We start from the raw sequence: 27,939 nt of genomic DNA on the forward strand, positions 1-27,939 counted from the left end.
ACCTGGCGTGTGTGTAAAGCTAAGCTACTGGTGTGTTGGTTTTGTGTGTGTGTGTGTGTATTAGCTACAGTAGGAATCTCGGTCTGAGTGTGGAGCCAGAGTTGGATATTCATATGTGGTGTTCACACATAAACACCAAGACAAACCAGACGCTATAACGAGCAAGCTGTATGCCTTTCATTTCCCTCCGTCACAATGTGCCGGAGTGTGGCACATGCTCCGTGGATATTTCTGCAGCCGTAGTAATCCTCTTTATATTTTCGGCACCGGTGTGTGTATGTGTGCGTTTGCATGGCGGCTATTCTGATGTCAAAGTGCAGAGCAGCGTGCCGACTCGGTTCACCAGCTGCACCAAAAGCCTGTGGAATTCCCATTATATAGGAGACCTGTGTCTCGCTTTCTCACAGCACACGTCCGTTTCATCCCACATGACATAAACACAAACCTGCCCTTTCAATCTTTTGTCTCATTTTGTGTCTGTATATTTAAATAAAGATCGGAAGGGAAGATATCAAAGGCTCCATCTGTTGTCACAATGCTGCCGTGAGAGTTGCGACCCTCTGCTCTGCTATGAATAATCCTACACACACACACACACAGACACACTGGTAGTGGTTACCGGACACGGCTGCATGGGCTTCCCTGATATTTCTATGTGTGTAAATACACTCATGCATATATGCAGCGTGAGCTGAGAAAGTCTGCAGTCACTCTCGACAGCTCATTGTGCCGACGGTGCTGATTGAGCCTCGGTATTACAGACCCGGCAGCATTAGCGGCGCCAATTGAATTGCATTTAAATTGCACTCATTTCTATCTTCTATCTAATACTTTGACCTTGCAGGAAACTGTAGCATTGAGAAGACAGATACACAACAACACACATTGGTCATTCTGACTGATGGCTTGCAGGAGAGGATAGCATGACCTCAGAGGCAACAGAAGGAGATAATAGTATTTACTTATCTTGTGTAACAGACAAAATAACTCCACGACCCTCGAAATACAGACATAAGCTTCATAAAAACCAACATGAAGCATCCAAGAAGCAGCAGAATCCAGAGTTCGTTCTCAGGCCTTCACCTCATCGATCATCACACTCATATTCTTCTCGTCTCAAAACTTCCCTCACCATTTCTATGGCAACATCGTCTCTATTTTTGTATCGTATTCAAAATGCTTCTCTTTCCTTGCCTCAAGCTCACCTCAAACTCCAAAACGCCTGAGGTGTTCCTCCTCAGCTCAACTCAAGTGAATCCAGTAGGACCTCTTCAGCACTATTGCCAGCACCTCACTACCAAGAAGTTTGGTATTTCTGGACTCTACTTCGGCAACTTCTTCCTGGAAGTTTTCCCTTCGCAGCATCTGTGGAGCTGAGGCTTTCAGCATCCTTCATTTAAACTCCCATAAATATATTGGCTGTAATGGCTTAGAGACATATTGAGTCACACCATGTCAGCTCTGCTCTGCGGAATGATGTCTTTTATGCTCCTGCAATTTATTATGTTTTTGCTTGCAGCCAATTGCTGCTAGCGTTCTTCGATTTAATGTGACGTGTGATTGGCCAACTACCACAGCTACAACCCATACGGTCTGCGGTGTCGTCTAGGCCGGTGTATTTGACGGGGTTGGCAGTTCCGCATGCTCACCAAAACATTCACCATTATGGTTAGGCTACCACAGTACATACCTGTGGCGTTTGACAGCAATTAATACGGTGGTGGTGGCATTTTACGCAACTAAATGCTTCTGATGGGTATCAAAGGAAGTAGGGAAAAAAGGTATCAAATGAAGTTTTCTATTGGTATCTGTATCACTTAATGGGTACTTACTGTATGTTGGCTATCGTCATTTTTTAAACGATACCAGCACTAATACTTAAGATAACTGTTATTATAGCTGTATGAAGGACTTCAAAGTGGTAGATTGAGTTCCTTCCGTAAACTAATATGACAATCAAACTCACATCCCATCAACAGCCAATTCTACCCTGAGATATATTACACTGCATGAATTCCAGCATTGTCGCCAGACACAACGCAGCCCATTGGGAATGATGTCACGGCACCAAAGGACCGAGGCAGGAGACCAATGTGTGAAGGGATGAAAGAGGTAGAGGAGCTTTTGATTGAACAGGAACAGAATAGGGGGAGAGGTCAACTACAGGATGAAGAAGCCATGGAAAGAGAAATAAGCAAGAGCACCACCTATTAACCACTTCAGCCCCAAACCGCCTCCAATCGTTCCTTAACCAGACAAAGTCCACCCCTCGGTGAACTCCGCCCACTTGTTCTCCCCCCCTAAAATATCTCTATTGTCACAGCTCATTGACATTCCTCTACCCCGTCCCACCCCCTCCACTACCTCTTCCTCCCACCCACCGTCCCAACAGTGCAAACTGCAGATTGGCGAGCACCAACAGGTGCTTGCCCCGCAGGCTTCCCAGTACAAACACATTCCGCCCTCTCGTCACTCCCAGCAATGCGCACCCAATCAGGCCGTGCTTTCACCCATGGAGCCATGGCCCCAAAGAGATGACGGGACAGGAGAGGGAGAGCTGAACAGTGTGTGCTGCTGAAGGTGCCAACTAGCTGCAGTCCTACTGAAGGTGTGCGTGTAGCTGAGAGCCAGAAAGGTGTGTCTTTTTAGGACCCATTGAGATTCCAGGTGAGGGCGCGGAGGGGTCAAAGGGCCGGTATAGCAGAGAGTGGGGCTTCTGACTGAACATAGAAGTGAAAGATGTCATGACTGTCATGATGGGACAAATAAAGATGAGCACGATCATTCATGCGAGGATGAACGTATTTGTCATCGTATGCAGCTGCCTCTGTCTCACTTTTGCTGGTAAGGACATTTCATGGAATGCTCGCTGCATTTGTGTGGATTTTCCTTCATGTGAATTTGGATGTGAGGCATGTAGCCTTTGTTGGCACTAATATCAACTTCTTTTTAACTGTAAACAAACAGAAATATACTGCTGCTGTGCATTTTGAAGCAAGACTTGCATGAGGAACTGCACAGTGGCAGGAAGAGATGGAGAGAAAGGGGGAGAAAAGAATGAAAATATGTCTCACTGCGTTTGACTTTAACTTTTGACCCTATATCGGGCTTGGAGAACTGCCCTGTGCTCGTTGGCTACCTGTTCTCCCATTCCCCTGTCTGTCCCAACACCTCGACCTATTTCCTGTTTGGCTGCCCAGAGGAGAATCCTTTCCACCTCCGTTTTCAAGCTTACACTTTAAAATTGAAGCGTTTTTGCACTCAGGATAGCTACAGTAATCAGACCAGATAACACACGTTTGACATCCCACTGCACTCTGTCATCTCAATTAAATTTGTATTGATTCCACCTCCCCTATTTGTTTTCTTTTTTGTGGATAAAATCATAATTAGAATCGATTTGGGATGACTAGTTCTTATCAGATGATGGGCTTTGACTTTGACCTCTCGCCCCCTCAGTGGGAGTGTAAAGGAAAAGCTGCCCTGCACCGGTTGTTGACCTCCACGGGGGTTATTGTGTATTGTTCCTCTCTGTTCGTGGGGCGATTTTATAACTATTTCCCCAAAGACAAGAGCTAACAGCAACAGAATAGAGAGAAGAGAAACACAGAGGAGAGGGGGGGGTACCATGGAAGTCCATGTCCTGTCAAAGATGTTTAACTTGATTAGCTGGAAAATCAAAAAAAAACAAGACTGCCTTATTCGGGAACATATAATGAATCATATTAGCACACCATTGTCTATTTCTGTCCCCGATGGAGCCGGTATCCGAGACATGCCTTTGATGCCGTTCCCCTGCTGCATATCAATTACATTAGCTCAGTCACCTTTGCTACCCGTCGTACGCCACCAGCACCTGACCTGCCGACTGCTTCTACTGCGTGTCCTGTCTGTCCTTCTCTGTCTTTTCCACGCGTCGTTTTGTCCCATGTGACAGTCCGTCATCAGTAGGTACTAACGCACTTTTTTGGAAGCGGATTGCGAAATACCAAATTCTGTTGCTGAGGTTCCTCTGCAAGGTGAACAGATTCGTACTGAACAACACATTTTGTTTTCTCTCTTCCACATACCTCCAGTGTTCATTTCCATATCACAAAGTAATATTATATACACTATGCTGTTTGCATGACACTATTAGAATCAGTCCACCCATACTAAGTATACATGAGCATACACGGTATATTTTTAGCAGGCATCATCCCTGTAGGAATTGAACCCCTAACCACTGGAGGCCTGGCCCACTGATCCGCGTGCTCTGGTTGTGCTGCACTTTATCCCATTTTAACAGCGTTGGTCTTTTACCTTCATTTACTCTTGTCATAGCTGTTCTGCTTTAATCCACTTATTCATCAATCAATCAAATTGTATTTGTACAGCAATAATAAGACAATTTGACACGGTAAAGATTTACAATAAAACAATATGAGACACTTGCACACACAAAAAGTAACATTATAGAGATGTAGGATGTGAAATGACAGAATTATAAAAAAACTGACAAATACAATATTAACATAAAGACAAGAAAACTGTTTCAGTCCTAAATATATCAGTAAAACCAAACTATGATGTTCTGCTCCACTATTTGGTAGAGCACATTTAGTTTCACTATCTTATGTGTTGAACTGATTCAGCCAAATCTACCACTCAGTTTATGTCACGCAAAAAACATTCCCCTTGTTGTTGCTGTCTTTAACTAGCGTGCCTTCTCAGTCCTTAGAGGACGGAAACAACAAAAAGTACCTCCAGATATCAGGATTAGTCTCATTTTCAATGATATGTTTTTTTTAACATATCATAGTTTCAGAGGACTTACTAAATAGAATTAATTAACTTCATACAAAAAGTCTAATAAGGGGCAAACAATTTTCTAAATGCATGCTCTAATAAATTGTCCTTTTGTGGTACAGGTAGTAAAGCTAATGGAGTAATTCAAATTGACTACAGTATTTGCCAATAAATAAAGAAACTTGTGATCATTCATTGTTTATGATACATTTAATGTTATTTCATCATATAGGCCTCAATAATTTCATAAATATTATGTTTTACTGTCAATGAACATTCACGGTTTTTAATAGCATATGTTAAATGTTACTCAGTCTGATTTTTCACCATTGCTGAGTTGTTTTCAAAGAAGGTAAATATCTAGAATGAATACATGGGACTAATACTACTTCTGGTCATTTTACTAATTTCATGGCAACAAATTGACATGTTGGTACACCAACATATTACGAGCATAATAACAGTACATGGCTTGTATTTTACTTGTAGTCAAATGTTTTTTTGTACATTTCACATATGAGATGTTATATTTCAATCAAAATAAGGCTCAGCCTTTCTTCCCTTACTCTTATCAGTTTTTGTTTTTCTATTTCTTTATTGCCTTTCATTTGTTCACTCACCTTCTATTTTATGGGTGGTGGTGGCACTAGATTCATTAGGTATCTCTTTCCTCATCATCATTTCTGTCTCTTTGCATCGGTCCTCTCATCCAGGAGCCTCAGAAATGGAGAGGAGGCTCCATCAAAAGCTGTTTGAGAACTACAACTTGAAAGTCAGACCAGCTCCTCACTGGGAGGACAAGGTGATGGTTCGAGTGGGGATGACCCTCTCACAGCTCGTCAGCCTGGTAAACACACACACACACACACACTATTGGCCAGATCGCTGCTGGGTGCAATTAGTTTCCATAGAGCAGGATTGAAAGTAACATCACTGTCATATACAACAAGATATTGGCGCATCACTAACATATCTCCTCGTCTCTCTTTCTCTGTCTCTATCTCTCTCTATCGCTACAGAACGAGAAGAACGAAGAGATGACAACCAACGTGTTCATGAACCTGGTATGAGGATGAAAACATTCGTCTTCATCACTGAGCCACGCTCTGCCGCTCCAGCTCCTGTCTCCTTCTCTCTCCGCTGCTCGCTGTCGCTCTGGTCCTAAAATGGACTTGTCACTTTTTATAACCACAAATAATTTCTTGCTTTATCTCTCTTATTCTCGGTCTCGCTCTTTCATTTCTGTCCCTCTCCCTCGCTAATTAGAATTCAGGACTGCTTGGGTGTGTGTGTGTGTGTGTGTGTGTGTGTGACCGCGGTGTGTGAGTGGCTGTCTAGATCAGTGGGATTTAAATGACTTACCAAAGACAAGAGACACTAGGATGTAGATGACGGGGACATCGGGGCACCGTAGTAATGATTTCACCTCTTGTCTGCTCCTCTGTGCCTGTTATTCATTTTTCATGCTCTCTACTCCCTCTCTTCCTTGCTGCCTTTCTTCCGTCCTTCTTTCCTTCCTTCCTAGGCATGGATAGACTATAGGTTGTCATGGAAGCCAGAGGACTATGACAACATTGAAGTTTTGAGGATTCCTCCCAACAAAGTGTGGCGTCCGGACGTCTACCTCATAAACAAGTGAGTGTCACACAGTCATCCATGTCATTCATCATGAAGTAACTCACAGAGGGCTTACCAGCAATGCAAACATGCAATAGCAGCGTGTCTCTAGAGATGTCAGTGTCCGTCTGACACTCAGTCACAGTCCAGATTGAAATATTTAAAGGGCCAGTGTGCCGGATTTAGAGGGATCTACTAGCAGAAATGGAATAGCACTTTAGCAATATCAGGTTTTCACTACACGATTATCGTGTCCTATATAATTCACGTTATAGATAAAATTGCAATTATCTATGGAAGACTTTGTTTATTGTGTGTATTGTCTCTTTTTGGAAAATTCAATTACACTTAAAATACAAGTATATGAAAGTGGAGAGAGTCTGGAACCATGACTGTGTATGAAATGATTTAAGAGGTGCTTGTTATTTACATAATTTTATCATATGTGTATTATTAACATGATATTAATGTTTAATTTTTACATATCACGGTTATAGTCAATAACAGAATTACCGTGACACCCAGAGAACACAATGTGCACTATTATGTCTTCATTAGTGTATAATCACCTGAAGGTAACAGGTGTGTTCTCGTTAGAGTGAGCCCCTCATACCTACAATGGGAGTGGGTGGGACAGAGTCTGCCATTTTGCACCGCCATGTTTCTACAGTAGCCCAGAATGGACAAACCAAACACTGGCTCTAGAGACAGCCTTTCACGAGTAGCAGCTTGAATTTGGCGGCGCTCTTGGAAAGCTTTATTGTTAATTGATGTTCTAACAGCGGGTGATTTGAAACATGGAGGTGGTGACACATCTAACAGACGATCGGCCCAATATGCCCCCGTGTCATTTGCTGTTAACAATGTTAACATGTTTGTGTATGTTCATATCCACATGTATGCCCTGAATAATGTTATTAACAGTGTTCAGAAGTGATTGATTTCACATGACTGACATGGGAAATGTCATGTCACACTAACGTGTCTACAATACGAGCCTTGTCTCTCCCTACAGTAATGACGGTCAGTTCGACGTGGCTCTCTACGTCAACGTCTTGGTTTACAATGATGGGACAGTGAACTGGCTTCCACCAGCTATCTACCGCAGCTCCTGCTCTATAGAGGTAGCCTACTGTCTCTAGTTGTATGGCAAGCTAGGAAGGACAATGTATGGCCGATTGTACTACTGTTAAATATGCAATAATACCTCAGGTTTAACTTCATCTCATATTTTCGTGAAACTTCATCCAGAAGTCCATAAGTGTGAAAATTCCCCTTTCCTAATGTCCACTCCCACAGGTGTCGTACTTCCCATTTGACTGGCAGAACTGCAGCATGGTTTTCCGCTCGTACACCTATGACGCCTCTGAGGTGGAGCTGCAGTACTTTCTGGACGATGAAGGCAAAGAGATTCAGGAGATTGTTATAGACGAGAACGCTTTCACTGGTTGGTGCCTGCATTTGATTTTATCCGGAAGCTGTAGCCCTGTTTTTTTTTTTAAATGTCTTCATCATCATATTAATGCATGCTCAAAATATTTATAGTAATAATAATAATTCTTTGTATTGTGTCTATTTCTCCACAGAAAACGGAGAATGGGCCATCTGTCACAAACCCTCCAGAAAGAACGTCAAGGAGGACCTGTACGAGGACATCACCTTCTACCTCATCATAGAGAGGAAGCCTCTCTTCTACATCATCAACATCATCGTGCCCTGCATCCTCACCGGCGTGTTGGCTATATTTGTCTTCTACTTGCCTCCTGGAGCAGGTCAGCACATCGGACATGTTCTGATACTGTGACTCCACATCACCACCGAGATGGAATGTAGGAAGGGGCGACTGCCCATTGATACAATGTCTAATGTCGTGTCTAATACAGACTAGGCAGGGCAGCCTTTGAAGGAGTGTATTGATATACTATAGATTGAACATTTGAAACATGTTTAAAGACAAAGCCAATTCATCAATTGCCACAGCAAAAGGTCTCGTAATCATGCCTTAAAGTTTCCCCTTGTCAACATGAAATAGAAGCCAGTAATATTTGCTGCTTCACTGTTCTAATGAATTCTCCCTTTATGTCTGCAGGAGAGAAGATGACTCTCTCCATTTCCGTCCTCATCGCTCTCACTGTTTTCATGCTTCTGCTGGCTGACAGGGTCCCCGAGACTTCCCTTGGCATCCCAATTATTGTCAACTACGTCATGTTCACCATGATCCTGGTCACTTTCTCTGTCATCCTCAGCGTAGTTGTCCTCAATCTGCACCACCGAACGCCCAGCACGCATATCATGCCGACCTGGGTTCGAAAGGTGAGGCTAGGTTTAACAAATTCACTGTGCACCCTTCTTTGAGAAACCTGATGTCTCTGATTTCTTTACCTCAAACGTACAGGTGTTCATTCACTTCCTGCCCAAGTACATCGGCATGGAGAGGCCAAACCCAGAAGAGCCTCTGTTGAAGGAGGAGGAGTCTGGTGATGACTCGCCCATCAGAAGCTTCAATGGCCGGCAGCCTGGAGGAGAGTACTTCTTTCGAAAGATCAACCCTGATCTCGTCATACCCTGGAGGGGCCGGTAGGTCACTCAGCTTAACCATTCGAAGTGTCTCGTTTGATCGAAATGAAAAAAGTACATTGGAAAAGCTGCGAACTGGCAATTTGTTCCGTCGATAAGGTGTTTTCCAATCGCTGACTAACTGGGGAAATGTTATTCTGGTTATCTGAGGAAAGAACCAAAAACAAACAGAAGAGAATTTTGCGCGCAACACATAGAATTCTTCCCAAATTGAAACTGTATTAATGGTGTTGTGATTATATCGAACCTCTAAGGCTCCTGAGACCAAGTCTGATTGAAGGCGTCACATGAACAGAAAGACTACAGCGTGCACAAGGGTGATACGCAGACAGAGATGTAATATAAAATGCATTTTGCTCTGCCTTCGTAAAAGCACTGTAATAAATGTGTCACATTTAATTATCATTTCTTGTGTGCGCAAAGAAAATAAAATCTGTACATAATAAACCACAAAATACTGAGAATGAGCAAAGGCTCCAGAGATGAACCCAGCTCTTGGGTTGAGTTATTGGGAGACGTTAACTGCCACAAAGGTTATCGTGCCTATATTCTTACCTGTCAAGACTGTTAAACACCACAGACCTGAAATAAAACCCATCAGAGTCATTCATCCGGATTCAGCCGCTTTCCACTGCTAAGATGTGCTGATCCTCGTTACACTATAACAAAGCTATTTCTATTAATGCTAATAAAATCCAGCGCCGGGCATGAATCTTCTTTTTAGAGTGCGCCAAAGTGTGAATGTTGTATCCGATGCCAGGTTAGCTATTATAGTAAGGCACACGGTGTGCTAGACTTGGCAGAAATACAGCCATCACCCCAGCAGCTCAGACAATCTGTGAAGACGGTAACAGTACGTGACCTTCCTTCAGCATCACAAATTGAATACAGCCACATGGAAGGTACTCTGACGGATGAGAAAAAAGGTTTAATGATTCAGCTGGATAACACCAGAAAGAAAGTTCATAATTATCGTTTAGAATTATTTATGTTGTTATTAATTTGTTTTGCTGTATTTTTTTCTTTTTAAACAAACCTGTACGCACAAGCGTGAGAACAATGTTGGACCGTCATAAATTGGTTCACCACTTCTATTATTTGATGGATTGCCCTGACTGAATGATTGTGACTCTGCTGTTCTTCTAGCACCACCATGGTGAGGTTGACATTAATGGTTTGGAACGAAATGCTTCAACAATCCAATGGATCATCACCACATTTGGTCCAACGTGTTTAGTGCCAATAAGCAAATGTTAGCATGCTAACGTGCTAAACATTGCCTGCTAAACATCCGCATGTTTACATCGTCATTGTGAGCATGGTAGCATACTGACAGCATTTAGCTCAAAGTGCAGCCGTGCCTAAATGCAGCCCTGCTAGCGAGGTTTTCTTTCTCTTTCTTGAGGCCATTTTTCATGCAATTACCTCTTGTTGCTGTGTTTCTGTTCTGACTGTTTTTCAAGATCGGCTGTTAACTAAGCAGCACGTGCAGGATGTCTTTTTTACTATTTTCTGTTCATGGAATTGGAGTTTCTGTAGCTGGTGATCTTTCTTTGTCTGTTCTCAGTTTTCCGCCTTGATATTCTGAACCAGAGCCGGGGTGTTTAGATCACCACATAAAGGAACAGTGTACAACATTTAGGGGGATAAATGGGCAGAAATGGAATATAATAGTCATAACTATGTTGTAATCAGTGTACAATCACCTGAACTTTAAGAATCACTATGTTTACGCTTAAAAAACGCCATTTAATTATACATGGAGTATACAAGACGAGTGGGTCATCTTCCACGGGGTCCACCATGTTGCACTGCCATGTTTCTACGGCAGCCCAGAACGGACAAACTGAACACTGGTTTTTACATTATCTGAAGGTAGAGATGTGAACTGAAACTCGGTATTAAACAGGTCTTGGCGTATTGATAAGCCCAGATGTTACTGATGTTTTTATTAGTCCTAGAGCTTCTCCAGCTACACACACACACACACACACACACACACAAATGCACACACACGAGGCCGTGGTGGAGACAGTCAAGTGAGGTTTACTCGAGTTACGGCAACTTCGCTCATTACTGTTTCTGCAATAAAACATTCACGAGTAAAAAGCCAAAACTTTATCAATGCATCTGTTCAACAAGCATGAACGATGGTAAAACCTAATTCAATGGGCCCTGTCCACAGTCTCCTCCACCGCCGCTATGTTTACACAAACACAGCACGCACGCTCGGCTAAACGCAACATTTTACCAACAAGCTACAGAAGCTCACTGTCTGTAGTCCAACGGTTTATCTTAGTTTGTTCTTCTCTGCTGGCTGAGACCAAGCAGCCGGGAGAACAGAGGACAGGAGGAATGACTTTTATTAACGTTATTTATTTTATTTACATTTTAGATTTGTTTCCACTGAGATATTAATGACTTTATATCATGACTCTGCTGTTATAAACAAATACTGTTGTTGCTTTTTAGACAATATTTAGTTTTATTTAAAATATAAATAAATTCTAATCCTATTCTGAATGTATTAGTTTTTATAGAGTTATATAAATGTTTTTAAAAGTAATTACTTCGTCATGGAAAAGAACCAAGTATTGATGAGAGTAGCTCCTTGTAGTAATACAATCCCAAAGATACCGCTCCCTACCTGAAGGCCACCGTAGGGAAAGGAAGGAAAAATAAATCAAGGACAAAGATGTGCAAAAGTATCAACAATAGCTTAAATACATGAGTTTGTATTGTTGTTTTATTTTTTACTGAAGACTGCTCATATACATGTGCAGTGGTAGACAAGTAAATCCTAGTGAGGTCGACATAGTGCAATAATGCGTTGCTTACCGTGTTGTCCCTCTAACCATGCTGACTTCACTCTGGCTAATCTGCCAGTAGGCTCCAGCCTTGCCACCCAGCGCTGGCATCATAAACGGCTCCACGGTGCTCTGAAGCAGGCCCTTTGCTGGGCATCTCTCATCCCGTTCCAAAGGCATCATATTCAGCCCCAGCTAAGCCCCACACCCGCGTCCACAGTCGCCAGCCACTAAGCCTCTGTTTAGTTTGGACATTAGGGGGTAATCCCGCAGAAAGGAGGTGGAGGGAGCGTGAGCAATAGATAGGGGTAGATGAGTGGAAGGGGAGGCCGGCGATGAGTGATCGGGGCAGAGGAGGATTTAGTCGTTGTTACTGTGGATGAGATGGTGGTCGGGCAACCATCACTAGTCCGTGTTGTGTACTCTTTACCTTCATTCATCTCTCTTTATCTTGTTATTCGGTCAGAGACCTGGTTAGAAGCCAGGTGATGTCCTTTAAAACACATTTATGAGCATGTTTGTGCGTCTCAATTGGGGCGTATTTAGTTGATATTATGAATTATTCTATTACTCAGTGCACACATGTAAATGTATACACACATACACAGCAACAGTGCTGTGCAAGTGCTGGTGTAAGGGTGTGTGTGTGTGTTTGTGTCGGAGTGAGAGGGGCTCCGTGTATCCGCAGTAATGAAAACAAGCCGTGGAATGTGGGTGGCATGCAGCACGTAGAGCGCCACATAGCTCAGCCCTGAGCTGTGGCCACACACACACACACACACACACAGCACCATTCCTACGGGAGCTCATCGGTCGCTCACTTTTATTGTGCTGCAGTCCATCTGTTGTCACGCTATCTCGCTGTGACTCTGATAACTTGTCCTGCTTCTTCACTGACGCCTTCCCCTCTCTGCTGACGGAGGTCCTGCGCATTAATAACATCATGCATACCCTGTCTTGTATATTTTAACCTTGACTTAAAACAAGGCAATATGTTGTAAAGCCTGCTTTTACTGAAATGTATGTTAAAAATGTAGAAAACTGTATTAGACGGGAACATAGACATGCAAGTGTGACAAATACAGTTATATACTGTATATATGTGGTTGTTCTACTCCTCTACTTCTTTGTTTACTGTATGTTACATTTTCTCATGTGTGCTGCATGTACAATATTGATGGATTACTCCGGTTGTAATGTAAAAGACATAAGTACGTAGTATTCAAGAGCTGCAAAACAGCCGAAATCATAGCGACTGGTCCGCAAGTTCTTACTGATCCGGCCACGATGCGAATTAAATATGTTTTTAAGTTCAATTTAGTTTTGTTGTGACCAGCGCAGAGTGAAAAAACATGGCTTGCATAAACTTGTAAATCAAATTTGAAAGTACCCAAAAAATGAAGCATGAAACATTTAAAAAGTGGAGATAAAACTTTCCGCTAACACTCAGGGAATGCAAAATGCATCCACGTTTTACAAGAGGTGAGGGGTGAATGGGATGATGGGAAGCACAGGGCAGCAGGATGAAGTGGACTCTGTAAACAATTATCACTCTATTTAAGTGTTTGCTTCAACCTGTGTAACTGTGGTCAGACACCAGCGCCTGTGACCTGACCTGCTGTATAAGAACAGTGTATACTGTTGGGTCAAGGGTGCATGAATAAATAAAGGGTGAGTCTGAAGAATGACCGTCTGAACACAATCTACACACAGGCTACACATATATTCTGTGTTACTCTTTATTTTCACCCGAATTATTAGAAAATATAATTATTTTTATTATTGTTGTTGTTATATTTCCACATTCTGATTTCAAGGATACACAAATGTAGAGGTTCTTTAAATGCCTCGGGTATAATTTCCAAATCATTTATTTACGGTGGAGCAGTTCTGCTCAGAAGCATGAAGGCACTACAAGAACGCTGCCTTGAAGACTCTCACTCCTCATATGTTTTGCTTTGTGGAGCAGCTGTGTGAGGGGAAGAATGAAGAGGTCAGAGGTCACGGCTTCACATGAATGTTGACCCAGTGTTGTGTCGGTGTCACCCCCTGCGTCAGTGCTGCTGCTGTCACTCAGCGTTCAGAGGACCTGCGTGATCTTGTCGGGACACGTGCTGTCCGCTCAGGAGCGCCGACGCTGACATCTACATCTGTACCGCGTGTCCTCCACCGGACAGCTAATGTCAGCGGGGGGGTTGTGTCAGCGGAGGTCAACAATGCTGTGCTAGTGACTCCTGACATGCGCAGCATCAATCTGAGCTCAATGAGCATTTGTGAGGGGTGTTCTGTAACTTCTGAGCATTAGTATGACATTCTCAAAGCTCAATTTGCAATTTGTATATTTCTTATATTTTTATTTTTATTTACAGATAATAGTATAAAATACAAAAATACAATAGGATTGATTAAAATAAAAAATTTAAATAATAATAAAATAACGGGATGTAATAAAAGGAGATTTGGTGCAGCAAATGACTCATAGGTTGGCACTTACTAATAAATAATTAAAAGCATAGATGTATTAATTATAAAGTATTGTAAAGACGGATGTTGTTAACAGTGATATGTTAAAGCACCAGCACATGCGTAGGTGTAGAACATTTTTGGGAACTTGGGCCGAGGTTTTAAAGACTCATTTCCTCGTTGCCCATCTTTCCACCACTGTCCCACTTGTTTTGTTTCAGGTGTGAGAGCACGGTGCACCTCCAGCGGCTCCCGGACACTGACAGCTACTGTCTGATCCTCCCTCCCAACCTGAAGTCGGCCATCTCTGCCGTGACGTACATGGCCGATCAGCTGAAGAAGCAGGACACGGATGACACGGTGAGAAACGCGCACAAACCCGCAGCGTGCTGTCAGGGCTGCTTGTTGTTCCGTCTGTCTGCAGCTCTCGAGCACAGAGTGTTCCAAACATGCCCCGACAATGTTCATGTGCTATTGCACACATACAGCACATTGCTGACTCAGTGCTTACAGTAAGTGCTTTAGTGTGTGCGTGTGCGTGTGCGTGTGCGTGTGCGTGTGTGTGTGTGTGTGTTTTTCTTCCAGATGACAGGGGACTGGCAGTACATCGCCCTCGTGGTGGACCGTCTCTTCCTGTGGTTGTTCGTCATCATCACCACTCTGGGCACCCTGGCCATGTTCTTGGATGCTAGTTTCAACTACACGCCCGACAACCCCTTCCCTTAGAAGACGAAACACAAATACTCAAACACAGTCGGAGCTTTTGTTTGATCCATTGTTTGCTCGTCACTTCTCTCTTATTGGTGATTTCTGAGATCACCGGATTTGACTTTCCATAACACACCTATTCCATATTTCTGTGGTGAGCGTATGAAATGTTCTGTAAGGTCATATTTGCATAAAGTAGAACCATATACACACAATCTACATAACAGAATCCATGTGTAGATTTATAGAAGGTAAATGTGGTGACACTCATTGGTTTTGCATTATTTTTTTTGTCTAAATCATGTATTGAACACATTGTGTTACTTGTTTTTGTTTCAGTCTGAAAGCTTGAAATACATTTGTTCTCGTAAGTGACGGTGTTTGTGCCTTCTGTGCTTTGTGGAACATTGTCCTCTGCATGAACAGTGGTTACACTCAGTGGTTGTTATGTTGGGCTGTGGGCAGTAGAGGGCGGTAACATATTCATTCAAAAGAGGAGAACAGTGCTGTTGAAAGGGCTGCCAAAGGTAGATATTTCTACCTATACTATATGCAGAGACAGCAATAAGTATTTGGTCAGATGATCGTAAACGCCTTGAAGTCTACAATGTTCTTGTATCTTTGGGTCAATATAGCACAGACTAATCCTGGCTTAACTTTACCCAGTGTCCAAAGGTAGAGTCATCTATCAAAGTCAAGTTTGCTGCCCAAAGAGCACACATCTCCATGATAGGATGGGGTGAACATCAGATGTTTTTCATCAGATTCAACAGCAGCAGAGAAATCCACAGCATGCTCCTACGATTACAAAGGAAGAGTAAAGAAGTGCAGTTGTGTTGTGTCCCTGCTCATATTGGTGTTAAAGACTGATGAACAAGCAAATGCATTGGCAGAGAAGGCTGTGAAAGTATATGACAACAAAATGATTGAAGCAGCTTGTGGTAGGAGCCAAATCATGAATTAGAACAGCCGTGATCAGCACTTGGCAGAAGGAAGGGGATAAGCACAGAGAGGATTTGGAACACATGATCATGCATTGCAATAAATATCGTTCAGAGATGGAGCATTAAGAAATATAGAACATGAAACGGGGCAGGAGTAGAGTTTATAAACATTTCTGAGTACAGGTCTTCAGGGAAACTAGAGGGGGGGTTGGTAGTTTATATAATACAGGCAGGGTTAGGAAATAGGGTGGAAGTCTTTCATTCTTAGCCTACTTTACTTACTTAACTTACTTACGTACTTAATAACTTTACTTCCTTTACTTACATACTTTCTTTACTTACTTAACTTCCTTCCTTACTTAACTTTTCTTTTTTACTTACATACTTACTTACCTTAGTGCCATGACTCTACACCCTCCCATACAGTAGGTGGCGGTATGCAGTTGTAGTTAGTTTGTGATCTAATAAAGACACAGCTGAAGAAGACATCAATTGGATACATCCTGAGCTCAATAGGCTTCGGCTAACGACAACAACTACTACTCCTTTGAATACGGAAAAGCGGATAACTAATCAATCACTTGAGACATTTCTTTATTAATATTATGAACTCACTACAGAAGCCCCCGTTCCAGGCTGGGTTATAGAAAGGGGACAAAGCACAGCCAAAATATAAAGCCCACATGTCGAAAAAAGTCATAGCAGTAAAATGTAAATTGTGTAATCTTTTCTTCCAATCAGAGCAGTGAAATGTGCCACCCAAAAAAAAAAATAATTTATAGAAAGACTTATTATTTGTCTTACCACCAACTAATTCAGTTCAGAACAGTTTTAAGGTCTTAAATCCATCAATTGACTCATTCCCAAACTCAGGTGCAGGTGAGATTTGGGTGTGGCTATAGTTACAACACAGTACACGGGATGCAACATATTAGCATTTGAATATGAATTTGCAAACATAGACAGCTTAACAATGTTAAAAGACTCATTTGTGGAGTTTCTTGCAACAGCTTAAACTTTTGTTGTGACTTGTTGCATGTATGATTTATAATATCTGCACAGCAATAGACAAAAAAATTCTTTTTTAATATACAGTGTTGTATCATTACTGCTAATGGGTCATAATGTGTGGAGTTTAGTGAAAACTGTGCCATTGAAAACATGATGAACGCTGGACTAGCAAATAGTGAATTCATAAAAGGAGACATTATCTGCCCTTGAGAATAGAACAGAACAGAATAGAATGCTGGATGGAACTGGAAGACAGCAGAGTTCTCGAATGAAATAGAATGTTGAGGTGTCAACACAGCAGGGTTCTTGAATATAGGTGTCATCTTGTGTATGAAGCCAGGAGCTTGTGCAAATTAACCTCAGTATCTTCCTAAACCTCCCAGAGGACACCTGGACAGCTCCGAGGCTCTGAGGTAGGCCCCGGCAGAACCACTGGCCATAGCGTCTGCAGAGCGTCTGCAGACAGTCAGATTTCACTCTGACGACAAAGCATGGCGCTAATGTTTATAACGTTATTTTATTCGACTGTGGTCAGGCTTCCTGTGGGGAAGCTCTCGAGCTATCAAGAAGTACAGTCACACGGCGCTGTGAAGTCATGGCCGAGGATTTGACACAGCAGACTGCGAGTGTTTCTCCCTGCAATTGGACGAGTCTACGGATCTAAGTGATACAGCCCAGTTGTGCATTTTTATTCGGATGGTGTTTACAGATATGACTGGAAAAGAAGAGCTGCTAACAATACTGCCCATGAAAGAACACACTCGGGGAGAGGACATTTTTCAGTCTTTAAAGAACATTAAGTCCAAACACCGTTCCACCATAACTGATGATCATTTGGAAGTCTGCTTGAGGCTGGCTACCAGCAGCTACTGTCCGGACTATGCAACTCTGGCCAATTCCATTCAGTGCAAGTCATCAGAGTAAGGTAATGACCAAAAATGTACAGAATTGTATTGTGCCATAAGGGTTCATGCAGTTATGCAAGGTACGCCAACATATATTGTAAATATAAAGTATACTCAGTATATATATATAAATTAATAGATATTTAGTATTTTTAATGTTGTAGATCATTTTGACTTGGTCATTTTAAAAGTAGCTCGCAAACCGAAATAGTGTGGGCACCCCTGATCTAGATCTTCAGCCTGCCCCTACTGTCTTCAACAACTCCACAGAAGACACCTGGAAAGCTCTGAGGCAGGCCACGGCAAAACCACTGGTCATAGCATCTGCACAGTCAGCATGCTGCGTCTGACGACAAAGCATGCCGCCAATGATTTCTAAAGTTATTTCATTTGACTGTGGTCAGGCTTCCTGGGGGGGCTCCCACCCATCTCAGTTATGCTGGGACGGTGAACTTCTGTTGACGTGAAGGTCTATCATATGGCTAATTGGCTCTTTGTGCTTTCTCTCCTCACAGGTTTCTATGGATCATCGTTATATCTGGACGCTGGTCGTGCCTCTGACGTAGTTGTGACATATGCAAGAGTAATTTCCCTGGTTATCCTGATCGTGACAGTGAGCGTGAACTGTCGGGGAGAGACAGTCGCGTATCTCGCCGACTCTCTCTCGAGAGACAGTCGGGGAGATACAGTCGCGTACCTCCTCAGTCGGGGAGATACGTGACTGTATCTGAGCAGGGGCTGGAGAGAAGGACAGAGCCAGGACGGGCAAAACCACCAACCCACTAGAAAGTCTCCGACCTCCCTCGAACTTCTCAGACAGTTTAAGTGGTTTGTCAGCTTTTATAATTTCATAAAGAGGTCATTCTTTACCTTCAGGTTATTTTATAAGTAGTAAATCTCTTGTTGTCGGACTGTGGAGGTCCAGTTTGGTGGATAAGTCACACTCTGTCTGTGTACCTTATCAATTACTTTTTACAATCAGTTCAGTAGTTTACTCATTTAATATTACCACCATCCAGATGAAGAAAGTTGCTATACAATAGAGCGAGGAGTCACTTGGTAGCAGTAGTAAGTCATTCCCCTTAGCTCCCCAACCTCCTGCACCCCAACATCTGCTGCCATCACCCCCGGCTCCTGTGCCTCGGTCTCCAGCCACAGCAGCCTGGCATCAGGGTCTTCATCAGAGAACTGGAGCAGAGACCCTGAGCTCCGCAACACCTTCAAACACTGCTTCAGCACCTGATTGGCCTTCCATTTCCCTTCCTTAGACCTCAACAAGGTGTCTGTGGTGCCCTTATCAACTAAACATCGAACAAAAAGTTCGGAAATTCGTGTTTGGTAGATTATTTCTCTGTTGTAACAATGCTTCTTGGCAATGAATTTTATACCGTTGGAAAGCCTGTTTAGTTACCTTTCAAACGGTGCCCCATTTGTAAGGAACATGCATTTGTGGGATGAGCAGGACAGCTGAGTATGTGGGTTGCACCCATGAAAAATTTGCCAAATCTCTGCCAGTGATTATCTTCACCTGTGGCCTAATTGACAGCGGCACTACGCCCCCAAGTGGTGGGAGGTTGTATGAAACAAAACAATAACAAAATGGCTCTTACAACAATACTTACTCAAACTTTGAGCCCCACATTTGAAAGTAGTGGTGATACTTCTCATTATTCTCATTTCTCACTAAACGCGGAAAGTTTGTCCGAGGTTTACAGTATAATACATTCCACAGCTATACTGTAGCCAATTTCATGCTTACTGAGGCGCAGCATAAAGCCACAGAATCTGCCATTGTGTCCAACTCTGTTAATATATTTGTACCCTGCATGTAGCACTTGCCAAGCTCTTGGGAGAATAGTGAGTCCACAAGACCAAGAACACAATCTATTGGTCCCGTCCTACTGCTGCTGCACAAAAGCCAAGTATTGTTGCATAAGAAGACTAAGGGGGAAAAAGACAGGGGACATGTAGAGAGGGGCGCCATCTCCCTCATTTGTGCACTCAGAGCTTTTCAGGGAAAAGCCGTGGGCCCAGTGTGTTTTATTGCTAATGCCTCAGTGACTTCCAAGGGCACTTTAAGGACTTCAATCATTGGATTTGCACTTCACTCGCTCACTTCAGACCCAGAGGAGGCCTCAGAAATGGGAGGGAGAGCCCCCGAGAGAATGTTGTTAGTGCCCTTCTTTGGGCTGATTTAGCGATTTTCTTTCTCCAGCTCCTATTGAGTGTTAAGCAACGGCTAAACCAGCAAGACAAATGTCTGTTTACGCTTTTAAAAAAAGAAAGTAATGAAAGGGAGCGGGGGAAAGAGCAATGTTCTTTTTGTGTTCTTTGCAATCCAAGACCTGGGTGGAAAGGCAGCCAAACGGACATCAGATAAATCATGTTACCTGTGGCAACAGCACTGGTGGGGCTGGGACTGCCCCTTGATCTTCTTCTTACTCGTCTTCCCCTTCTCACCCAGCGCTTTGTGCTCGCCTTTCTTCATATGTTCTTCCTCGTCGCCTTTCCTTCATCTTTCACATCCTACCTTGATCCTAACAAGTCTTTCAACCCTCACACCATCGCCGTCCTCCTCTTCCTCCTCAACCTCTGCATCAAAGTGAAACAGATTCCCTTGAGCTATGGGGTCACTCCTCCCCAGCAACAAAGGGGCATTTGTTGGCCTCAACGGCTAATGCCTATTACCCAGGCCTGGACACAGTATAGGGGAAAAGAGTTATAGTGAGAGAAGAGGTGGGTGAAGGTGGGGAGGGAGCGCAAGAATGTGAGAACATGAGAGAAGTGAGGGGGTGGAAGAGGAAAAGAGGGGTAACAGACCTGTGAGACTGAAGCCTCATTACATTCTAAATTGGAAAATCCAGCCAGTAGGTGAGCACATTCCCATTAACCTGGCAGTGGGGATAACTTCCACCAGGCTTACGGGTTATTACTTCCTCTTCCATTGCTGTAACACTATTGTTAAGCCACAGTGTGAAGTCACACACACTGCAGCGCTAAAAAGCCTGACCTCTGATGTGAACAATGCTTGCTATTGTCTCGTAGTTTTTGCCCATTCATTGCAGGAAAGGGGCTAATGAAATAAATATATTGTAAATTATTAGTCAGTAAACAAAAGGTATAAAATGCTCCAGACGTGTTGACACATAAAGCATGGATATAATTAAAATAAACAATTTTAGATTGTATGCAACTAAAGAAGTAAGCTCTTTGCATTTCTGCAAATTGTTCTGATGATGTGTGTTTCCGTTTGCACTGCAATTTGTTTTCTGTGTTTTAGATACTTAAAGCATGTTTATTGGTGTTCTTACACTGTGTCATTTGTAAATGCAAATATGTAAACTGAAAATAATGTGGAAAAAGTCACACTTTATTCAAAGTGGTCACGAATCTGCTCAGAGCCAGTGATTGGTGATCTGAGGTAAAAGGACGGTTGGGAGTTTAGTACTTTGTGCTGTGACAGGGACCTGAGTTATAGCATCAATCTGGGTCAGTGACTGTAGACTGCATTGACTATACTGTACACACACACACACACACACACACACACACACACACACACACACATTTTTAAGGTAGAAAAGAAAAACTAAACTAAAGAATATTAAGAGTCACATTTGATAAAAAGTGATTTTCTTTTTTGTGAGTTCCATAGGAGGACAAAGAAAAACACTTAAAACCTCTTGAACCATAATCTCCCCAAAATGTCATCCTTAAATAGCCTCATAACTTATTTTTCCCTGAATTGTACATATACTGTATTAAAGCCTGTATTTTAAATGTATTTTAAGCCTGTAAATTAAATCCATGTCTTCAATGGTTTTGCAATTATATTTAAAATGGGCATATATTTTCAGACATGCATATTTGCAGTTATAGGTATACATTTGAAGAGAATTTAAAAAGTACTAGAGAAGGAGCCACTGAAGAGCCCTTCACGGCTGAAAAGGTTAGAAAAATGTGAAAGACAGCATGCTGAGTGGAAAGACGACCTGTTGCTTTGCTGGAAGCAGAGGGAACATTTCCCAGCAGCGACCACAGAGCATTGCAACTCCATGCATCAGCAGGCATGATAATTACACACCCACTTCACACCATTACCCACAACTCGGACGCCCATCCCCGCATGAAGACCCCCGGTACACGATTCAGGACACGGACAACACCAGCGCCTTTCAAAGAGACATTTCTGGAGCTTCGTGGTTTGCAATTAGAGGAGAGAGTAATAAGTTCATTTAGGGACTTTATTTGAAAACAATGGCGAACTCCGGTATTCAGCTGCTGGGATTTTTCTTGTCGTTAATTGGCATCGTTGGACTGATCATCGGGACTATTCTGCCGCAGTGGAAGATGTCCGCGTACATCGGCGACAACATCATCACAGCCGTGGCCATGTACCAGGGACTGTGGATGTCGTGCGCTTTCCAGAGCACCGGGCAGCTCCAGTGTAAAATCTACGACTCCATCCTGCAGCTCGACAGTAAGTAGTAGTCCTCCTAACTATAGTGACAGTCATCAGTGGGTTTAATGCAGCAGGTGGGGTTGTGCTGCTCTTCGCACAGTCTCTTTGCTCATGCGTCTGCACCTGGAGACCCACCCGGTGCACCTGAGTGAGACCTCAACGGGCCACAGTGTTATCACGGATTACGTTTGCCACCTCAGGGTATTTACCTTCTCATCACGCAGTAATTACTAACATCAGTCACAGTCCACTGTAAGCGGTCACTACAGTGGGACGTTGTTTTCTTCAGGCTGATTCCAGGAGAAAAAAAAGTTTGAAAGAAATTGGAAAGTTTCATCTTCATTCCTAAAAACACCCCCCCACACACACACGCAGTTACATTTTGGGAAACCCTCCCCCTCTTTGAATTTCCCAATGCACTCACATTTCAACTCATATACATACAGTAGATGATGCCATATCCAAATTTCAAGAGATGATTTAGTGCTCCTTAATATGAAATCAGGCTTCGTGTCACTATGGTGGCAAAAGGCACAACTCCGCACCTTGTTTTCCCCAGTGTAAAACAAGATCTAGGTGGCTTCATAACTTCGTACGTAGACACGCTTCTGTTCTCTCTTTCGCCACCATGAACTAGAAACTACACCGCAAACACCACAACAGCTGTTTGCTTATTACTAAAAATGTTGCCAAAGTTATCAGTTTCAAACCTTCCGAGGAAGGGTGACCATGGTAACTCCAGTGCTGCAATACAGGCATCTGAATATCCTGCTGTACATCACCCAACACACACACACACACACACACACACACACACACACACACACACACACTTTTCCCATGTAGAAATGCACATTAATTCTATGCAAACTGGGAGCTCTGGTTTTAACACGTCAGGGTCGTAGGTAATAGCAGCTGCCCAAGAATCCTGCCGACCTTCGGCCTCATTTAATGACAAATTAGAAAATAGTGTGGCTTGGGCTTTTTAAGCCATCTTTTGTAATGAACAGACACTCTTAAGTTTTATTTTTTTTAAATGTAATTGACATACTATCTACTGTATCAAGCATGCTGCTGAATATAGAGTAGGCTTAATGTGAGCTGGATTACTAACCAGTAAACAAACTTGGGCCTCAGACTCCCAGGGGCCCTCAAAGGTGCTATGTGCATCAGTCTGTGATAATGTGCTTGTGTTCACATTTGTTTTGAAACTTACAATAACATCACTGAAGACAAATATTTGTTGAAACAATGAGGGTCTATTTAAAAGAAATAGATCGTTTTACCAAAGAACCACAAACACTTTTATTTGGGACCCACAGGCGATTTACCTCGTGAGCCGTGGCGTACCTGTGGAATCATGATTGGCTAAAATATTGTTGATATAGTACAAGTTGCATGTAACTGCAGCTTTACATACAGTATGTCAACATTTGTCAATGTTGTTGCAAAAGCAACAGCCGTCTCTACAACAGGGAAGTATCATAAATATAGTATTTTTAATAAGTATCTTTCTCTACAGGGAATGGCATCCGATGTGCCACCTGTGTGAATCCACTGCAAAGCTGCAATAGACGGCTCAGCAGCAATGAGAGCAGTGTGATATATAACTCCAAGCCAGGATACTGTGCATCCTGCTCTCCATCTGCATTTACTATATAATCCACCCTATTGTTCCCTGATGTCGCAGTGTTTTATAGAGTTCACCCCACCCCCCCACTCTCTGTCCCTCTACTCTGCACCCGCCTCCCCTCTCTCTCTCTTTCTCTCTACCCATCCCTCCGTCCCTGCTGGAGGGTTGTTTGTTTGGGCAGGGCAGGGATGGCCTAGACTGGCACAGACTGGTTCTAGGTGGACAGAAGGGGAGAGACAAAAGGGGGGGACTCACCCTGATAGGTTTATAGGGTGAGGAGAGGGGGGGCACTGACAGATGAGGATCCGCCACGGGGAAACAGAGCGTGTGAGATGAGGTTTTTCTGTCTGTTTGTGTGTTCATGTGTATCCCATGGTTTCTCTTCCAGGAAAAGCTCACATCCAAATGTCCTGACAGGCTTGAGTGTAATTCACAACCTCTGGACACACGCATAAAGCCTCACTGATAGGTCAAGGCCGGTTTGTTCGTCTTTCCTCATCATTTACCAGTTTTTGCTTCAGAGTTTTCACTCTATATGAACTTTTTTGTTGTTGTTTTGAAGCCGCACTCCCACATTCCACAAAACAAAAGGCCGTCTGTTTACTGCCTCCCCACACAGAACCAACACACTTTACCCGTACTCCTCTCATACATAATGTTATTTTCCCCCTCTAATCACTTCCCTTCTCTCTGTCTGCCCCAGGTTCACTTCAGGCCACTCGTGCCTTGATGATAGTTGGCATCATCGTGTCCGTCGCAGGTCTGGGTGTGGCTTGCATGGGAATGAAGTGCACCACCTGCGGAGGGAACGAAAAGCTGCGCAAGTCCCGCATCGCCATGACAGGGGGCATCATCCTGCTAGTGGGAGGTGAGGATGACATACGTTGAATTTGATTACATGCAGATGGATGACAAATTAAAGGGAAAACCAACATGAAGGTGTTGTTCCACTGCAGGAACAGCTTCTGCGAGTGGAACTCTACTGGAGGGATCAACAGCATCAAATGATTTTCATCAAACCATTCAAACGACCCTAATACTAAAGCATGATCTGTCACTGCACCTCTGTGAGGCTTTAGTTACTTTGAGCAAATACTGTACATTGATAAAAACTGAAAAACTACATTATACTGTATATAATATATACTTTAAGTAAAGTATTACCAGGAAAGTCACTTCAAAACACTAAAACACACAAACTTGGTGTCAGTGAGGGTTTACGGATACATTAACTGGGAACCATGAATGTCTATACAGAATTCTTACCGATCCAACTTTTGCAGTTGAAGTGGAGATATTCTATTCAAGGGAAAACTTTAACCTGCCGGTGGCGCTAAATATCAGGGAATCACCAAAGTCAGGATTCATTTTCTGGGCACAATAGATATCTGTACTAAATGTTATGGCAATACGTCCTCTCTGTGTTGTGATGATTCGGTGTGGACCAACGTTGCCATCCCTAGAATTACTCCATTAGTGTTGCTGAAATGGTAATATACACAAGAAAAGGGTAGTGACCGAATTTCAGTCCAACAATTTCTGCTGAGGGGGTGAAATATCTCACGCACAATCAACTGAAACTTGGCTGCCCACAAGCCACTGTATGGGACCTATGCTAATCTACATTATTGTCTATACACATTATAATCAATACAGACCCGGTTACATAACGTTTCTTCAAAAGTCATCTCTTCATCACATTTTTGCTTACATCTTGTATACATCATACAGTAGGTGGGAGGAAGTTTGATCCCTTGTCCAAAAAGCTCTCCTACCACTCCTCTGCTGCAGCCCTCCAGAGGTCATTAGACTCAAGGAGTCCAGTACTTCTGGCACTGACTCTAATATAAGAGGTCGAACTGGCTCTGAAGACAACAGAAAACCCTAAAAGCTAATGGTGCTGGAGTCGATAGCTAGCCGCCTGGTGACTATAAAGGGGGTAAAAGCATGTCTGCCCTCTCAGGTTTTGATGATGTGCTGATGGACTGAGTGATCTTTGTTGTTGGCTTTCTCTCCTCTCAGGGCTGTGTGCCATCGTAGCGTGCTCCTGGTTTGCTCATAATGTGATCCGGGCTTTCTATAATCCCTACACTCCAGTCAACACCAAGTAAGTAACCCCCAAAACACAGTGGGTTCAAGTCCCGTAATAGTAATGAAACACACCCTTGATCGATGTAATACACTACAGTCGAACTTGACCAGAAGCTTTTTGAGGCTAATCTTAGCTAATGCTATCAAACTTAAGATAGATATTCCTGTAGTTGACACAACTCTTATACTTCTCCACTTGTGCTACTCTGACATGGCATTTTAGCATTTAGCATTATCCCATATTCGGCACTTTTGTCTACAGTGGCTGCTATTGAGGTACAGCCTCGCTTTAAGTAAAACACCTGAGTACATCTGACCATCAACTAACTGAACTGATGAGATAGAAATGTTGTCTTTGCTAAAATGGAGAAATCAAATTTTCCCAGAGGTTCAATTGTCAATGGAACTCCAAATTTGTCACTTTGAAATGACTGCCCAATATACGATGTTGTGTTCCCCAGGTTTGAGTTCGGCGCTGCCATCTTCATTGCCTGGGGCGGCTCCCTCCTAGATGTCCTGGGCGGAGCCATGTTGGCTGCTTCCTGTCCACGAAAGAAACAAGTGTCCAAGTACCCGTCCATGGCCAGTTCTCGCTCTGGTCCACCGAGCAGCACTAAAGAATATGTCTGAAAGCTCCCCCCCCCACAGCTCGGGGACACCAACAGAAGCTGACAAAGACGCCCCCTCCTTGTTGCAGCAGTGGCGAGGAGTAAACCGAAGGTGTGAATCATAGAGGCAAAGAATTACTGAAATGGGACTTTCTTTTTTTATTTTCTTCAGGCAGACCTTTGGTAACCCCTTGATTATCATGTGGCACTCTCAATTGTTTCATGAATGATGTCTCTCACCCCGTCCACACATTCTACAATTGTTTACAAGTGATCTTCACAAATACATTATAATTAGATCCCCTGACTTAATAGACAAGCCCTCGGGGTGTAACCTCTTGAATTGTAGCCTAAATGGTGGATTAAAGCCAACCCTTGCACCTCCATGTTAGAACCAGCATCTATTAGTGTTTGCCATGTAATTGAAAATAATCAATTCCAGTTTGATGTCTAGGCTGCGACTCAGGGGCTCTGTACAACAGAGACACAGGGTGACAATACTGTGTTTTATATTAACGGTTGGTGGTTTTAAAATAGACGTTACGATGAGCAAGGTGTGATTTCACACACAGGGCTCAGTGTGTAGGGTGGCCGTATCACACAGGCCTTTTACTACAACACTCACTACAGGCCCTGCCGCTTTTCATACCAGTGTGTTACAAACCCAGCTCCGATATGAAATAGTTTATCATGTAGTCACTGTGCCGTAATCACTCTAATAGCTTCCATATCAGCCACTATGATATCAAACTGCCACTATTTATTTTTGACAAACCTCGGATAAGGTTTTGGCTCCTGTGTAGGTTTATATAGGAAGTAGATCCCTGTGGCCCAGTTCTAGCTCTCAGAGATTATAAAGTCATATTTTTATTAAGATGTGTTGTGCTCTGAACAGTGTCTGCTCTTTTTTAAAAAAATGTCATAGTTTTATACACCTGGCTCATCATGAAAAGTGAACGGATTTTTAACATGTCCAACAGTACTTAAATAATAAAGATATTGCAACATTCTCAATTGTGTGGTGTTCATAGTAACTAATTAGATAGTACTTCTTCTCCATTAACACAAACACTAATACTGAAATTGCTTTTGCAAAACTCTCCTTAGAGTCGATAACAATAATTTACTTGTATTTTTAAAAGAGAAAACAGTCGAATCCCCATTCAGGATAGCAAAAGGAAAAACAACAAATGTGTTCATTAAAGGTCCTCTCTACGGCAGTATTGATATAGCAGCAAACAACAGCTATAGTGGAGTAATGTCTACCTGAGCAGAGAATGAAGTCACTCTCCCTCTGTGTGCTTTGTTTACATAGTCAGCCCGGC

The 27,939-nt window shown here is 42.9% G+C and overlaps 2 protein-coding genes across 3 annotated transcripts; both read left to right on the top strand.

Moving 5' to 3' along the window:
• The first annotated feature begins 22 nt into the window (after positions 1-22).
• Positions 23-15,331, top strand: chrnb1l (cholinergic receptor, nicotinic, beta 1 (muscle) like). Of its 2 annotated transcripts, none has more exons than XM_031850851.1 (11): positions 23-2,844; positions 5,502-5,635; positions 5,808-5,852; positions 6,314-6,423; positions 7,421-7,529; positions 7,705-7,852; positions 7,992-8,177; positions 8,495-8,718; positions 8,801-8,982; positions 14,474-14,612; positions 14,838-15,331. In XM_031850851.1, exons 1-11 carry the CDS (start codon positions 2,745-2,747, stop codon positions 14,976-14,978), a joined length of 1,518 nt encoding a protein of 505 aa, XP_031706711.1. In that variant the 5' UTR covers positions 23-2,744; the 3' UTR covers positions 14,979-15,331. The 2 variants fall into 2 exon arrangements, with proteins under 2 accessions (XP_031706711.1, XP_031706710.1); XM_031850850.1 differs by having other exon boundaries at positions 14,845-15,331.
• A 6,530-nt stretch (positions 15,332-21,861) lies between these two features.
• cldn7a (claudin 7a) lies at positions 21,862-27,623 on the top strand. Its single transcript, XM_031850600.1, has 4 exons — positions 21,862-22,300; positions 24,619-24,783; positions 25,938-26,022; positions 26,468-27,623. Exons 1-4 carry the CDS (start codon positions 22,078-22,080, stop codon positions 26,634-26,636), a joined length of 642 nt encoding a protein of 213 aa, XP_031706460.1. The 5' UTR covers positions 21,862-22,077; the 3' UTR covers positions 26,637-27,623.
• The last annotated feature ends 316 nt before the right edge of the window (positions 27,624-27,939 follow it).

This window comes from Anarrhichthys ocellatus, unplaced genomic scaffold, assembly GCF_004355925.1.
Source record: "Anarrhichthys ocellatus isolate YVR2014 unplaced genomic scaffold, GSC_Weel_1.0 scaffold11, whole genome shotgun sequence".
In the NCBI taxonomy this organism is placed as follows: domain Eukaryota; kingdom Metazoa; phylum Chordata; class Actinopteri; order Perciformes; family Anarhichadidae; genus Anarrhichthys; species Anarrhichthys ocellatus.

Bases quoted from the DNA above. Each gene is read 5' to 3' on its own strand.
- cldn7a (XM_031850600.1), top strand. From the start codon at position 22,078: ATGGCGAACTCCGGTATTCAGCTGCTGGGATTTTTCTTGTCGTTAATT. The intron at 22,301-24,618 runs GTAAGTAGTAGT...TGTCTGCCCCAG, and splicing joins CTCCATCCTGCAGCTCGACA to GTTCACTTCAGGCCACTCGT. The intron at 26,023-26,467 runs GTAAGTAACCCC...TGTGTTCCCCAG, and splicing joins TACACTCCAGTCAACACCAA to GTTTGAGTTCGGCGCTGCCA.
- chrnb1l (XM_031850850.1), top strand. From the start codon at position 2,745: ATGACTGTCATGATGGGACAAATAAAGATGAGCACGATCATTCATGCG. The intron at 5,853-6,313 runs GTATGAGGATGA...CTTCCTTCCTAG, and splicing joins CCAACGTGTTCATGAACCTG to GCATGGATAGACTATAGGTT. The intron at 7,853-7,991 runs GTTGGTGCCTGC...ATTTCTCCACAG, and splicing joins AGACGAGAACGCTTTCACTG to AAAACGGAGAATGGGCCATC.